The following is a 15,591-nucleotide window of genomic DNA, read 5'->3' as shown; positions in this document are numbered from 1 at the left end:
TGCATCGCTATTTTATATTCTATATTACAGTTTTTCTCAATTGGTTTTGTACATTTCTCGAATCTTACTCGCATTTTGCAAAACATCACGTTCATTTCCAAAAAAGATTTAACAAGTGGCAAAACACCATGGATGACCTGCAAAACCCAATCTCTTGCTCAAAACCCTTGGCCAATCTCTCAAAACCAGGTTTTTGTGTCTGTGAATGTGTCAGAGCCATCAAAATGTTATGTCACTGTGTAACTGTTTTGCGGAGTGAGATCTTTCATGGATTATCATAACAAAGCATTTTGCAGAACACGACAAAATTTATGGATAATGTACAAAAACACTGAGAATTGTACACAACCATTTGCATGGTGCTGAAAACTACGAGAAACGTATTTTACCATGTGCACAGGTAACAGCAGGAAGTCACAATTGAACAAGAAGTTTTGAGAATGATTATTCTGTTGTGAGAAATGTACAAAACCAATTGAGAAAAACTGTATTTTTTCTGTTATTAAAAAGCTCACTTGGTAACAGTAGTGTAGTGTGCCTGCTATATTGCTTTGTCCCCATTATGGAGGACGGTACATATTGTCTGCCTTTTGAACCACCTGCCGATGATGGCCCTTAGAAATACAACCTCGGTCCTTGCATTTGGTTTTGTTTTTGTTTTTTATTTTTTTATTTGTTTATTTGTTTGTAGCCTTGTATGAGAGGATAAGGTTGTGTATATTTGTACTGATTGTGTGTCTGTGCTTGTTTTGCCTGCAATTTTGATTAAGGCAATTAAGTTATACAAATTCTGATATCGTTCAAATCTCTAGTCGTCTAATAAAGTTTTCTCTCAGCTCTCATGGTCTTCTGGTCAGTGGTGCAAAATAGCTCACAATGTGTTTTTTATTTCTTGAGGTCTGGTGATACAAGGCTACATGGGCAGTAATGATCATGCGTTCCATGTTCGTATTTGCATGTAGACATTATTGCTACCTATTGTGCCTCCTGCAGCCTGGTGGAATATGGCCTTTCTTCTCTTCCCTTCTTTATTGCCTCGCAATATATCATACACTATTTGCATGATGGAAAACCGTACAGCTCTTAGCTCCTAGTCAGCACCTTTGACCACTAGAGAGAGTAGATCTCTGTGGCCGTGTCTGTGTCGGCCTCTGTGTTTCGTTGTTTCGGTCTCTGTCGCGGTTGTTCATTCTCTGTGGCCGTGTCTGTGTCGGTCTCTGTGTTTCGGTCTCTGTGGCAGTGTCTCGGCCTGCGTGGCAGCGTCTCTGTCTGTCTCTGAGTGAGACGCTGCGCTGGGTGATCTGTCTGTGTCTGGCATTGCATCTGTGTCTGTGGTGGTGCGGTGGTGGTGTCTTGTTTTCTGTGGTGTTGTGGAGTTGTCTCTTTGTCTCACTCTCTGTCTCTGTCTGTGTCTCTGTGGATAGGACTCTGTGTCAGTCTCTGTGTCTTAGTCATTGTCTGTGTCTGTGTCTGTGTCTGTGCCTCTGTGTGTGTGTCTGTGCCTCTGACTCTGTGTCTTTGTCTGTGCCTCTGACTCTGTGTCTGTGTCTGTGCCTCTGTGTGTGCGTCTGTGCCTCTGACTCTGTGTCTGTGTCTGTGGCTCTGTGTCTGTGGCGGTGTATCTGTCTCCGTGTCTGTGTCTGTGTCTTTGGCGTTGTCTGTGTCTGTGTCTTTGGTGCTGTCTCTTTATCTGTCTCTGTGTCTCTTTCTGCCCTCCTCCTGCCACCTCCTCCGTCATGGAGGGCAACGCCACCTCCTCCTCCAGGACGTGTTGCCCCTTCACCACCACGGCGGTCGACGGCATCCTGCCCCCCATCCTCATCCTGGAGTTCGTCTTCGGGTTGCTAGGCAACGGCCTGGCCCTGTGGATGCTGGCGTTCCACGTGTCGTCGTGGAAACCGCACTCCATGTATCTGCTGCACCTGACGGTGGCGGACACCATAGTGCTGTTCTGCCTGCCGTTCCGCGCCGACTACTACCTGCGGCACAAGGACTGGCGCTTCGGGGACGCCATGTGCCGCATCCTCATGTTCCTATTGGCTGCCAACCGCACCGCCGGAATCTTCTTCCTCACCGCCGTGGCGGTGGACCGCTACCTGAAGGTCAGTGGCGTGCAGACTTTTTTTGGGGGCGGGGTTTGCGGGTGCTGAAAGGGGGGGATATGTGGAACTTCCAACTGCCTTATTGAGCTATTAGGCTATACATTATATCCAGGCGTTGTTGTCACATGCTTTTGATCGTGAAGCATTTGTACATTATCCTGTCAACATGGACCACAGCACATTGGGGCAAAAAAGTTTCAAAAGAGGGACAAAGCGGCAGGTGCTTTAGCACCACTTTGTCCCTATCTGTACATGCCTATGCTGAAGGTGATATATGCTGCATGATACATAACTTCAAACAATCAAATCAAACCAATCAATCAATCAATCAATCAATCAATCAATCAATCAATCAATCAATCAACCAATCAATCAATTAACCAACCAATCAGAACCGAACAGATTTTCTAGAACATTTTTGTGTCAGTTTTGTGTGCAGAACTGTGGCCAGAGTAGATACTGTATTACAACTACTGTGCTGCTCATAGAAACTGTGCTGCCTATTACAAATTTTGATCTTGTATGGATATTTCCGAAGTACTAAAGTAACATTTACTGGTATGACCAAAGTACAGTACGTTTTACTGTTAAATGACGGACAAGACAAGACAAGATCCCCCTTCTCATGTATGAAACACCCTCATCTCTCTCTCTCTCTCTCTCTCTAATCAGGTGGTGTATCCACGGAGCCGTCTGAGCCGGTTGGGCCTCGGCTGGGCCTCGCTGATCAGCTGTTGCATCTGGGCGGCCATCTTGGCCATGACGGTGTACCTGCTGACCGTCTCCCACATCGAGGAGCTGGAGGGACACCGGCAGTGCGAGAGCTTCCAAATCTGCCTGGACTTCAGGTACAGTAGAGTGGAATAGAATAGAATTGAATAGAATGGAATAGAATAGAATAGCTGGAAAAATGAGCGTTCATTCTCCTACTGTACTATGTCCTTGTAGTCACTATCCTATATCCTTTGATGACCCAAAGCCTCCATCCACATCCAAATTTGAGCAAAAGAATCCTCTATAGAAGAATAGACAAGAATAGAATAGAGTAGAATAGAATAGATTGCCTTTTATTGTCACTGCTCACTTGTACAATTTACACTATACACATTCACAATGAGATTGGAAGCACTCACTTCAGTGCCAGCATTAAAGGGATACTCCCCCATAATACAAGCCGTTCCACCAGTGGAACACTGTAATAGCCAATGAAAAGTTAACTACCATAGTACTATACTCCTATGGCGTTTAGTAATGCACTATATGACTTGGTCAGTGCCATTCTGGTGACAGCTAATTTATAACGCTGTGTCTGAACAGGTTAGAGGTGTGGTAATTAGGATCAGCTGGTTCATTGAATTGGCTGGAAAAAATGTTGCAGGATGTTTACTTTTTGAACCCTTGCTGTAATATTCTGCAGCAGGTGGGACAGATCTGAAATGGAGTTAATCTGATCTCTTTAAAGGAGCGCTGTGTAACATTCTCCTGTAGGTGACAGATCTCTTTAAAGGAGGGCTGTGTAACATTCTCCTGTAGGTGACAGATCTCTTTAAAGGAGCGCTGTGTAACAGGTCCTGTAGGGGTGACAGATCTCTTTAAAGGAGCGCTGTGTTATATTTTCCTGTAGGGGTGACAGATCTCTTTAAAGGAGCGCTGTGTAACATTCTGACAAATCTTTTTAAAGGAGCGCTGTGTAACATTCTCTTTAAAGGAGCGCTGTGTTATATTTTCCTGTAGGGGTGACAGATCTCTTTAAAGGAGCGCTGTGTAACATTCTCCTGTAGGTGACAGATCTTTTTAAAGGAGCGCTGTGTTATATTGTCCTGTAGGTGACAGATCTCTTTAAAGGAGCGCTGTGTAACATTCTCTTTAAAGGAGCGCTGTGTAACATTCTAATGTAGGTGGGACAGCATCTGGCACGAGACGCTCTACCTGCTGCAGTTCCTGGTTCCCACGGTGATCATCTGCTTCTGCACGGCGTGCATCGCGCATCAGCTGCGGACGCGCACGGTGGACACGGGCGGCCGTATCCGGCGAGCCGTCTACCTGGTGCTCGCCGTGGCAACGGTCTTCATCCTCTGCTTCCTGCCCAGCACCGCGTGTCGCCTGGCCGTCATCGTACTCAAGACGCAGTACAGCGAGTGTGTGTACTTCGAGCCCACCAACCTGGCCTTCTACACCTCGGTGTGTATTGACCTGTGTGTGTGTGTGTGTGCGTGTGTGTGTGTTTGTGTGTGTGTGTGTGTGTGTGTGTGTGTGTGTGTGTGTGTGTGTGTGTGTGTGTGTGTGTGTGTGTGTGTGTGTGTGTGTGTGTGTGTGTGTGTGTGTGTGTGTGTGTGTGTGTGTGTTTGTTTGTGTATAGAATTGGGTCTCCTATTACCCTGAGTAGCTGCCGTTTACCCTTAATTTCCCCTCAGGGATTAATAAAGTTACTCTACTCTACTCTACTCTGCTCTACTCTACTCTACTCTACTCTACTCTGCTCTACTCTGCTCTACTCTACTCTACTCTACTGTACTCTACTCTGCTCTACTCTACTCTTCTCTCCTCTTCTCTACTCTACTCTACTCTACTCTACTCTACTCTACTCTACTCTACTCTACTCTACACTACTCTACTCTACTCTACTCTACTCTACTCTACTCTTCTCTATTATACTCTACTCTACTCTATTCTACTGTACTCTACTGCGCTCTACTGTACTCCCTATTCTACTCTACTCTACTCTACTCTACTCTACTCTACTCCACTCTACTCTACTCTACTCTACTCTACTCTACTCTACTGTATTTCCCACAGGTGTGCCTGACGTACTTCAACAGCGTGCTGAACCCCGTGGTGTATTACCTGTCCAGCCCCGCCATCAGCAGGACTCTGCAACAGCTGTGGAACAAGCTGCTCCCCGTGGGCAAGAGGAGACCACCCCCACCTCCACCACCTAGCAGCGGAGTGTACACCGTCTCCAGACCTATGTAAAACACACACACACACACACACACACACACACACACACACACACACACACACACACACACACACACACACACACACACACACACACACACACACACACACACACACACACACACACACACACACACACACACACACACACACACACACACACACACACACAAGCAGAGCTGGACGCGAACACCAAGGATGAGCTGCAAAAAGTACAGCTGCTGGAAGCCGATCTAAACTCTTTTGATAAACATAAACCTGGATCAGATGAATAAGGATCGTCACCACACAAGGACACATGTGTCAACGCTGGATGTGCACAACAGATACAGACAAGAATACATGTCAGAGCTACAATGATGATGAGCTTCACACAGTGAATATTGTATCCTTGATCCAGGGCCGTCCCGAGGCATAAGCGAACTATGCGGTGGCTTAGGGCCCCCACGCCGCCACCAGGGGCCCCCTCTGAGAAGCAAAGATCAAGGATGCCATGAACTGTCCACCATTCCCTCTAGACATTCATTGTTTTCTCATCTGCCACTTACAACTGCCATGAGCCATATTTTTGCCTATAGGATTATGAAGCATCTGATGCTGAGTAGGTGGTGCTACGGGGGGCCCGGATGATATTTTGCTTAGGGCCCCATAAAGGCTTGGGTCGGCCCTGCCTTGATCATTGAAACACACCTGGAAGAGTCTATCAGGGGCGTACACAGACATTTGCAGGGTCAGGTCAGGTGCTGAAGGGGGGGTGGTTGGGGGCACGTGGAACTTCAGGCTGCCTTACTAGGCCATAGAGACTATATTATATTATATTATATTGGAGCGTTATTGTCACATGCCTTTGATCATGAAGCATTTGTAGATTATCATGTCAACATGGACCACATACATTGTGACAGAATACTCTCAAAAAGGACATGTTTTGTCAAGTAGGGCAACGGGGCAGCTAGCACCACCTCGTCCCTATCTGTGCACACCTATGGAGTATATATTGTACTCACTGCTCTACACCTATGGAGTATATATATATATATATATTATATATATTATATATATATATATATATATATATATATTATATATACAGTCCCAGGAAAAAGTTTGTACACCCTTTGAAATTTCTTACATTTCTGTCAAAATTGATCATAAAACATGGTCTGATCTTCCCGGAAATCTCAAGAAGGAACAATCAGAGTCTGCTTTAATTAATTCCACCCAAACATTTACATGTTGTCATATTTTTATTGGTCATAAGGCCATAACATTCACAGGAGAGCAGGGCATAAGTAAGTACACCCTTGCATTAAGTAGGTTTAAACCCTCAGTTAGTTGCAATATCATCAACCAGACTTGTCCTGTAGTTGCATATCAGATAAACAAAACAATCTGTTTGTATCTTGTCTCCCTCTTCTTTAGAGAACTGCCTCTCGTCAGCAAGGTTTGTGGGATGTCTGGAGTGCATAGCTTTCTTGACTTCATGCCATATAATCTCAATTGTTTTTTGTCAGGGCTTTGACTGGGCTATTTCAGAATGTGTATTTCATTATTATGAAGCCATTCTAAAGTCGATTTGCTTCTAAAGTATGGGTTGTTGTCACATTTCAGGACCCATACTCTTGTGTGCTTCAACTGTGTGACAGACTTCCTCACGTTTTTTCTGTAAAATATCACAATAAACTTGAGTTCATTGTTCCACTGATAATAGCAAACTGTCAAGGGCCTGAGGCAGCAAGGTAGCCGCATATAATGATGCTCCCGCCACCATACTCAGAAGAAGAGATGTAACCAAGAATAGCTTAAAATGGGATTCATTCTGCCAATCTAAAATTAATGGGGTTTCTGTCAAAAAAAATATTGCTGCACCTTTGAGGTTTGCGAAAAAGCATTTATATGCTTCATAGAATTACTGCAAAATATTCTGTAGACCAACGTTGAAACCAAAGTTTAATTGTTCAGGGGAACACACAATGTCATGTTTGGAGGAGAACTGGAGAACCACACCTTCACCAAAACATCATCTCCACCTTTGAGTATGGTGGCGGGAGCATCATTATATGCGGCTACCTTGCTGCCTCAGGCCCTTTTCAGTTTGCTATTATCAGTGGAACAATGAACTCAGAAGTTTATCGAGATATTTTACAGAAAAAAAGTGAGGTAGTCTGTCACACAGTTGAAGCACACAAGAGGATGGGTGCTGAAATGTGACAACAACCCATACTTTAGAAGCAAATCGACTTCAGAATGGCTTCATAATAATGAAATACACAGTCTGGAATAGCCCAGTTAAAGCCCTGACAAAAAACAATTGAGATTAAATGGCATCAAGTTAAGAAAGCTATGCACTACAGACATCCCACAAACCTTGCTGACGAGAGGCAGTTTTCTAAAGAAGAGGGAGACCAGATACATGCAGATTGATTTGCTAATCTGATCTGCAACTACAGGAAACATCTGGTTGAGGTTATTGCGACTAACTTAGGGTTAAAACCTATTGAATGCAAGGGTGTACTTACTTATGCCTTGCTGTCCTGTGAATGTTTACATCTTATGGCCAATGAAAATATGAAAACTTGTAAATGTTTGGGTTGAATTAGTTAAAGCAGACTCTGGTTGTTCCTTCTTGTGATTTCCGGGAAGATCAGACCATGTTTTATGACCAATTTTGACAGTAAGGTAAGAAATTTCAAAGGGTGTACAAACTTTTTCCTGGGACTGTATATATATATTTCGGATAGGACAGTGAAGGTGCGACAGGAAGTGAAGGTGGAGAGAGATGGGGCAGGTTTGGGAAATGACCCCATCCGGACTCGAACCCGGACCGGGGTCCCCATGGGCATGCAAGCCCAAGTGTGGGGGGCTTAGCGCGCTGCGTCACAGTGCCCCCCCCCCCCCCACCCCCCCCCACCCCCCCCCCCCACCCCCCCCCACCCCCCCGCGCCCACCTATGGAGTATATATTGTATTCCCTGCTCTGAGAGACTTACTTCCTGCAAATGACAAAAGCTTTGTGTCTTCCATCACCAGGACTATTGGAGAAACTGCATCTTCTACTTACTTTATGTGAACATATCTAGATTGTATGTTTTGTAAATTTGCTGTGAACCTCATAGAAATGTGTAAAATATACAATTTGTATGTGTATATATACTGTATATATTGATAGTAATAAATGATAATGCAAGGATAGCATTATCCACTGGAATAGTGCAATCAGTTATACAGTCGCCCAACTGTAGGAGTTAAGATATTTTAATGAATAAACCATCACTTGTCATTGCTGTAATGGGAAAATAATTTAATTGGAAGGATTTAAAATGCATTAGTTTGAATACTACTTATGATGAGAGAGGTTTGGGAGAGAGAGAGGGAGAGAGAGATAGGGAGAGAGAGAGAGAGAGAGAGAGAGAGAGAGAGAGAGAGAGAGAGAGAACAATGGAATAAGGGAGAGAAGGGAGAGGGGGGGAGAGAGATAGAGAGAGACAGAGAGAGACAGAGAGAGAGAAGAGAGAAAAGAGAGAGATAGAGCTGGAGAGAGAGAGAGAGAGAGAGAGAGAGAGAGAGAGAGAGAGAGAGAGAGAGAGAGAGAGAGAGAGAGAGAGAGCAGTGTAAGCGTGGTGGCAGGGAGAGACAGGTGTCTGAGTTTAGTCTATGCCCCTGAGCCATATAATAACCAGGGAGCTCTGCTGCCACTGGGTCGTAACCACGAAGCTCTGCTGCCCTTGCCTGATTATCATCGACTTTCAAATCTCTTCGAGACTTGGTCTGACCAAGAGCATAACAATTATCATTTCCCAAACGGCATTTCCCAAATGGCCTCACTTGGTTTGCTAATGATTGTTTGCTTCCCAACAAAGTGCGAGGAGTTCCCATATTTTTGGGAACTCAGAAAATACTTGCATTGACTCTTGACCTGACTAGTAGCAACGCTGAAGCTGTTGCGTCACTAGGAGGGCACGGCCAGGCTACTGCTGCCCCTGAGCCGTAACCATGGAGCTCTGCTGCCCCTGGGGGAGCCATGTTGTGTCGTCATGCCAACACATTGCAGCAGGGCAGGTAGAGCAGAGTAGAGTAGCCTACTACTAGGTCCTCAACCTTTTTTGAACAAATGCCCCCTGGACCTTATCATAAGCCCACCAACGCCCCCTTACTATTACACATTTTAAATGGATTTATGCCCCCAATGACAATTAAGCACCGCCCCTCTCAACTGTATCCTTCTCAACGCGCCCCCCTAGGGCTCCCCAACGCCCCCTGGGGGGCTGTACCGCTCAAAGTTGAGAAACACTATACTAGACATATCACACACACACACACACAGTTACACACACACACACACACTCACACACACACACACACACACACACACACAGATCAGCTGCTGTAATTGATGATGAACAGTATAAAATGTGTCATCAAATGTGTCATAGCTCAGTGGTACAGAGTGTAGAGCAGTCAAATAGCCAAACAGTCTGGGAGCATATGACTGTGTGTGTGTGTGTGTGTGTGTGTGTGTGTGTGTGTGTGTGTGTGTGTGTGTGTGTGTGTGTGTGTGTGTGTGTGGTGTGTGTGTGTGTGTGTGTGTGTGTGTGTGTGTGTGTGTGTGTGTGTGTGTGTGTGTGTGTGTGTGTATGTGTGTGTCTGGGCATAAAGTCGTTCTTTTTGGGATATAATGGCCATGTTAATGTCAATGTAATGGCCTTGTAAAGTTACAATATATAGGCCTACAGTAGGCCTTGTAAAGTTAATAACAGACTCACTGCAGCTGTTAACATTATGTTTTATAGCCTATTATGGATGAAGACATGGAGTAGCCTACACCGACAATAAGAGAGATCACCAGACATTACAAAACATTTTTGTGATGCCTGACTCTGGAATGCAAAGAAAAATAATAGCCTAATAATTTCAAAATGCTGTAGGCCTACATTTTCTGAACAATAATTACTTTCAAATCTTCGTCATGAGTAGATTAAATGGTTATTGGTTCGGTATAACATTTTTGACATCATTTAAGTGAGCGTGGCATGTAGTCCTATTATATATGGTCCAATAAGTGAAAGTGCTCAGGACGGAAATGCCAACGCACTAGGTGTCAAATTTCATTCTGATGGGGAAAAAACAAAAACTTGTTTTGGAGCGTGGATTGCATTGTGACCCATGACTCAAGCACCTTGCCAAGGACACCGCCTTGTTGTATAACTGGTAACTACTACATAATAACAATTGGTAACAGTTACCAAAATATGTAGGCGTTACACTGTTGCATTCTTTTAGTTACAGACCATGTCTACTGTAAATACACATGGGGCCATTACGTCATCACATCCTCACTGACAGAACATTCGACTGGAGAAGTAACGGGACCAACTGAACTGAGTTTGTGTGGGTGTTGATGTCAATGGAAGTACAATGGTAAGTCGTGCGATATTAACATTTGAGGTATTTGTCTGTCATTATCATGTTATGTAACAAGCTGCGTTCAACCGCTGCTTGCTTTTGTTTTCTCGTCTCATTTAACGCGGGCGTGTTATTGTGAATTCGTAGTCTGTGTCTGTGCGTTATCTGTGGCTAGGTTCTTGCTGTAGAGATTTTTGGGGACTGATTCCTTCCGACCGACTCAACCATGTTAAGTCCGCGACCACTAGATTGGATACTTTAAAATGCAAGTTTTGAAACCACAAGGGTAAAGTCAAATGCATTGGAAGACACATTTTGCATGTCTTGTCAATTCGTGGAATGCATTCATGGAAGTTGATTATCATAGCAAGCTAACCAGTTAGCTATGTGAACAGCTAACCTGCGCCCGTGTTTAAAATCAGCCGCGCTGCTTACAGCGATGGGGCGTCAAACCACCTTGCGCGTTCCTGCCTCCTCTCAGTAATACATGTATTACTCAATTTTCTAGCATAATTGACACCAACGACAGAGACGTGCACCAAATTGTACCATTGTGTCGTTTCCCTTGCCTGTCAAAGTTGGGGAGCTGCCGGAGTGTTTCTCCCTTGCATTGTGCGTAGAGACTGAACCGCTAGCTAACCAGTCATCAGCTGTGTTGTCTTGTTTTGCAGTTCGATCAGTCGCTAATTCAGCTATGGTAGGGAATCATTCACTTGTAAGTGATTATATGCATTTGACTTGTTGAGAGAATTTTGTGTCTGTCTTTTGGGTGTACTCTCGGTTGGATTAGGCGTTGCACACTGATGGCAAAGGTCTGAACTAGGGTGGGTGAGGCGAGCCCTAGTCGCGTCGGACTCGGCTCGTAGCCAGACTGTGTGGATCAGTGGATGATTCCCCCGTCAGCCACCCCTGCGAGATGAGATGCACCCTGCTCTGTCTGTGTCTGTCTCTGTCTCCGCTGTTGGCACGGTCCCACCCTGCCCGTGTCTGTCCTCTCCATCTATCAAGCTATCACAATATATCTCAATCTCTATCGTCGGTCGCATCACGACATGTAGTCGCTCGCAGCTATCCCCTACTGTGTGCGTAAACGCATCGGAATGTGTTGTGTCCGATTCAGAAAACAAGTGCATTCCAGAGCCTTTGTCATTGTGTTGTTGTTATTGTGCTGTTGTTACAGTATTGTGTTATATTTGTTGGTATGACATGGTAATAAGCACATTAATTATTTGTCACTGTCTTCATTTCATTATGCTCGAGAATTCTCCCAACCAACGTGTTGGGTTTTGTTTGCTTCCCTCTTCCCTATTCCAGGCTCAAGGCGTGGAGGGGGCCATGAAGTGAGATGTGTGCGCTACAGTGAGCTCTAGGGTCAGGTGTAGCTGAGATAACTCTTTTAGATTCTTTACAGGGGTAGTGTAGCTCAGCTGGAGAGGCGTGTCTTCCTTCAGACGTACTGTAGGCTACATCTCTACAGGAGTGTGTCACTTTGTTTAAGTGTGAGGAGTGAGGTGTGGAGTAGAACTAAGCCTCAGGTTGGATTGGGGAGTGGCTGAGTCACTACAGATTTGAAGCTGAGATCTACACAGCATCAGCACTGGTAGATGAAGGGTACTTTCTAGCATACTGTCAGTATTACTAAAGGTGGATGAGGTGCACTGTCTAGCATAGTGTCTAGCTCAGTATCAGTGTCAGTGGTGGGCTGTTACAATCAGCAGAGGTGGATGTTGGATATTGTGTTAGCATAGTGATAGCGTCAGTAGAGTGCAGGTGAATGTTGCGTACCTGTTAGCGTAGCGTCAGGTGTGAGGGGCGCACGCGGGAGAGGGAGAGGGATCGGAGAGCCATGAGCACCCCAAAGCCGAGCGGGCTCAAGCCCCCCTCCAAGATCGGGCGCCCGGGGGCCCCCACCACCAAGACATCGCCCCCCTCAGGTGAGATTCCTGTCCCACACCTGTTCACTTAAACTCATACATACCTGTACACCCCCACACACACCTGTACATGTAACAGAGGCCAACTAGCAGAGAGTGTCGTGGAACGTTAGTAGGCTAAACCTCCCTACCAAAGCCTCATACAGTTTCGTTAGCACTGAGCTATCGGACTGGTCCTTAAAGCTTCCCATACCTGAACCCATGGTGCGATCTGGATGGTGGGGATAGCCCCCCTTCTGGTTTTGATATCTCCACTTTTTATACGCGATATCAATCACACTTTAATGTAATTCCATTGATATTGCTTAAAATCTGAAACATATCCCCGCTTCTGGTTTTCCAACAAATCCGCCCCCTACCCAATCCGATGTGTTGACTAGGAGGTGGCGGTGTTGAGACCCGAGGGCCGGACTGCGCAGGAACATCTCAGTCACACACACACACACACACCTGCACACTCACACAGCTGGACATTCGCATTAGGTCGTTAGAGTCAACATTGTCATTACAACTGGTATAGTATAACATCTGCACACTCACACACCTGTACACTCACAACTGTTCACTCATACAGGCCAGGCGGACATTCACATTAGATCGTTAGATTCAACATTGTAATTACACGTTAATGCAGGATGATGACGTGACTAATGTGCCTTTTATGTGCCTTTTATGTGCTCTTGGAAGTAGAAATGATCCAGTCTCTGCAACTCATATTGTATATAGAAATTTCAACGAGTTGTCAAGTAGAAAACACCACAAGGGGCGTTCATGTGCCCTTCCCGTGTCTGCGTTTGGTATTTACCATAAGTCCCAGAGCACATGAATACACTATTTCTCTCACACAAGCATGTTCACATTACTGTATCCTTACTCCCTGCTGTGTTTTAATTTGCTGGTGGTCAGCGGGCTCCAAGCCGGTTCCCCCGGCCTCTGGCTCCTCCCCTGGCCCGCCGGACTCTCCTGCCACAGGTGACTTCCAGGTGGGCGAGCGCGTCTGGGTCAATGGCAACAAGCCGGGCTACGTGCAGTTTGTGGGCGGAACCCAGTTCGCTCCGGGCCAATGGGCCGGCATCGTGCTGGACGAGCCAATCGGCAAGAACGACGGGTCGGTAGCGGGCGTGCGGTACTTCACCTGCGAGGACCAGCGCGGCATCTTCACCCGCCCCTCCAAACTCTCCAGGACACAGGTGGGTCAACAGTGACGATAGATATGGTCATTTTTTTGTGTTCCTTTGATTTCATATAGTAGAAAAGGGCTTGAATTTGACAAAGCTCTCACAACTTACTTCATGTGTATTACGATCAACTTACTATCAAGTTTAGTAAAATGTATAAAAGTGCAAAAAATAGACTTGGTCTTCAAAAGCAAAATGTATCTGTTATGCATCATGTTTTTGAAGACCAAGTCTACATTCTTGTGACGGCAATTTTTTTGTGTTCCTTAATTTTTCTTAATTAGAAAAGGGCTCGAATTTGACAAAGCTCTCACAACTTACTTCATGTGTATTACGATCAACTTAATAGCAAGTTCAGTGAAATGTATAAAAGTGCAAAAAATAGACTTGGTCTTCAAAAAAGCATAATGTATCTATTATCCATTATGCTTTTAAAAGTCTAAATTTTTGTACTTTTATACATTTTACTAAACCTGATGGAAGCGTTTTGAATCATGTCATTGAAAACATTTGATTATTTCTGCAAAGTAAACCCTTATTTGTCACTGGTGCAGGTGGCTGAGGGAGATGCCACCAATGGGGCCCCTGCCACCCCTAAGCAGACCCCAGCTGCCGCCACTCCTGCCTCCACGCCTACCACTGCCTCTGCTATACCCACTGCCACCCCTGGGGCCACTCCTGCCACCCCGGCGGCCTCGGGGGCCGTCAAGGCTCTGGCGAAGAGTGAGTCGGTGTCCAACCTGTCTGAGCCGGACTCCACCAAGGCCAAGAGGGTTCTGAAGCTGGGCGACAGAGTGCTGGTGAGTAGAACCTTCTCCTGGAACACTCTCTAGATTAGAAGAACCGTTTAGAAGCTTCTAGAATGGAGCAAATTCCACTGCTTTAGAACACTCACTGAGATCATGATTATCTCATCTCGCTGATCACTTTTCTCTCTATTGGCTAAAATATTCACCTAAATTCAATCTTACTGTAAGTCACATGCTGAAGTTTATGTATATATTCATGTTAATGTTGTTAGGAGAAATAGTGTTGGATTCAGCTAGAAGGAGGAGGGCTCTCTGTTAGACTGATAGACTCACAGATAGACTCACAGAGAGAGTGTTGGTGTAGTAGTGGATGTGGAAAGTGACAGTCTGTTACTAAGAGGAGTGTGTGTGTGTGCTTGTGTTTGTGTGTGTGTGTGTGTGTGTGTGTGTGCGTGTTTGCGTGCGTGCGTGTGTGTGTGCGTTCGTGTGCGGACGTGTGTGTGTGTGTGTGTGTGTGTGTGTGTGTGTGTGTGTGTGTGTGTGCAGGTGAGTGGGACCAAGGCAGGCGTGGTGCGTTTCCTGGGCGAGACGGAGTTTGCGAAGGGCGAGTGGTGCGGCGTGGAGCTGGACGAACCGCTGGGGAAGAACGACGGAGCTGTAGCAGGAACCAGGTGAGCAGAGGAGAGAGAGAAACACACACACACACATGCTGCACACACACACACACACACACACATGCTGCACACACACACACACACACACACACACACACACACACACACACACACACACACACACACACACACACACACACACACACACACACACACACACACACACACACACACACGCTGCACACACACACACATAAATACAGAGACACACACACAAGCATGCTGCACATGCATGCCTGCTGTATACAGACACACTTAAAAACAGGCACACACACACAATGGTGAAGCCGTGGGAGATATTGAGGAGAGGACGAACACAGACACACACTCGCACACACACACACACACACACACACACACACACACACACACACACACACACACACACACACACACACACACACACACACACTAATGAAGATGTCGCCATCACCCGGTGAGAAGAGTCTCATATACACACACTTGTGCATACTCTCTCTCTCTCACACACACACACACACACACAGAGTACGACAGAGCCATCGCTGGCATCTGCTGAGGCAAATATGCATATCAATGAAGACACATACACACACACACACTCACACACTC

General features: G+C 45.7%; 2 protein-coding genes across 2 annotated transcripts in view; both read left to right on the top strand.

Moving 5' to 3' along the window:
- The first annotated feature begins 1,736 nt into the window (after positions 1-1,736).
- On the top strand, positions 1,737-5,075 carry LOC134457776 (hydroxycarboxylic acid receptor 2-like). Its single transcript, XM_063209747.1, has 4 exons — positions 1,737-2,102; positions 2,775-2,950; positions 4,001-4,283; positions 4,899-5,075. The coding sequence occupies exons 1-4, from the start codon at positions 1,737-1,739 to the stop codon at positions 5,073-5,075; spliced, it is 1,002 nt and encodes a 333-aa protein (XP_063065817.1).
- A 7,216-nt stretch (positions 5,076-12,291) lies between these two features.
- Positions 12,292-15,591, top strand: part of clip1b (CAP-GLY domain containing linker protein 1b) — a 61,744-nt gene continuing 58,444 nt past the window's right edge. Inside the window, exons 1-4 of the mRNA XM_063209746.1 lie at positions 12,292-12,399; positions 13,306-13,589; positions 14,132-14,377; positions 14,873-14,997. Coding sequence (XP_063065816.1) covers positions 12,312-12,399; positions 13,306-13,589; positions 14,132-14,377; positions 14,873-14,997 — 743 coding nt within the window. The 5' untranslated portion in view covers positions 12,292-12,311. The remainder of the gene's footprint in view (positions 12,400-13,305; positions 13,590-14,131; positions 14,378-14,872; positions 14,998-15,591) is intronic.

This window comes from Engraulis encrasicolus, chromosome 11, assembly GCF_034702125.1.
Source record: "Engraulis encrasicolus isolate BLACKSEA-1 chromosome 11, IST_EnEncr_1.0, whole genome shotgun sequence".
Lineage (NCBI taxonomy): Eukaryota > Metazoa > Chordata > Actinopteri > Clupeiformes > Engraulidae > Engraulis > Engraulis encrasicolus.
This window is presented reverse-complemented; position numbering and strand designations above follow the sequence as displayed.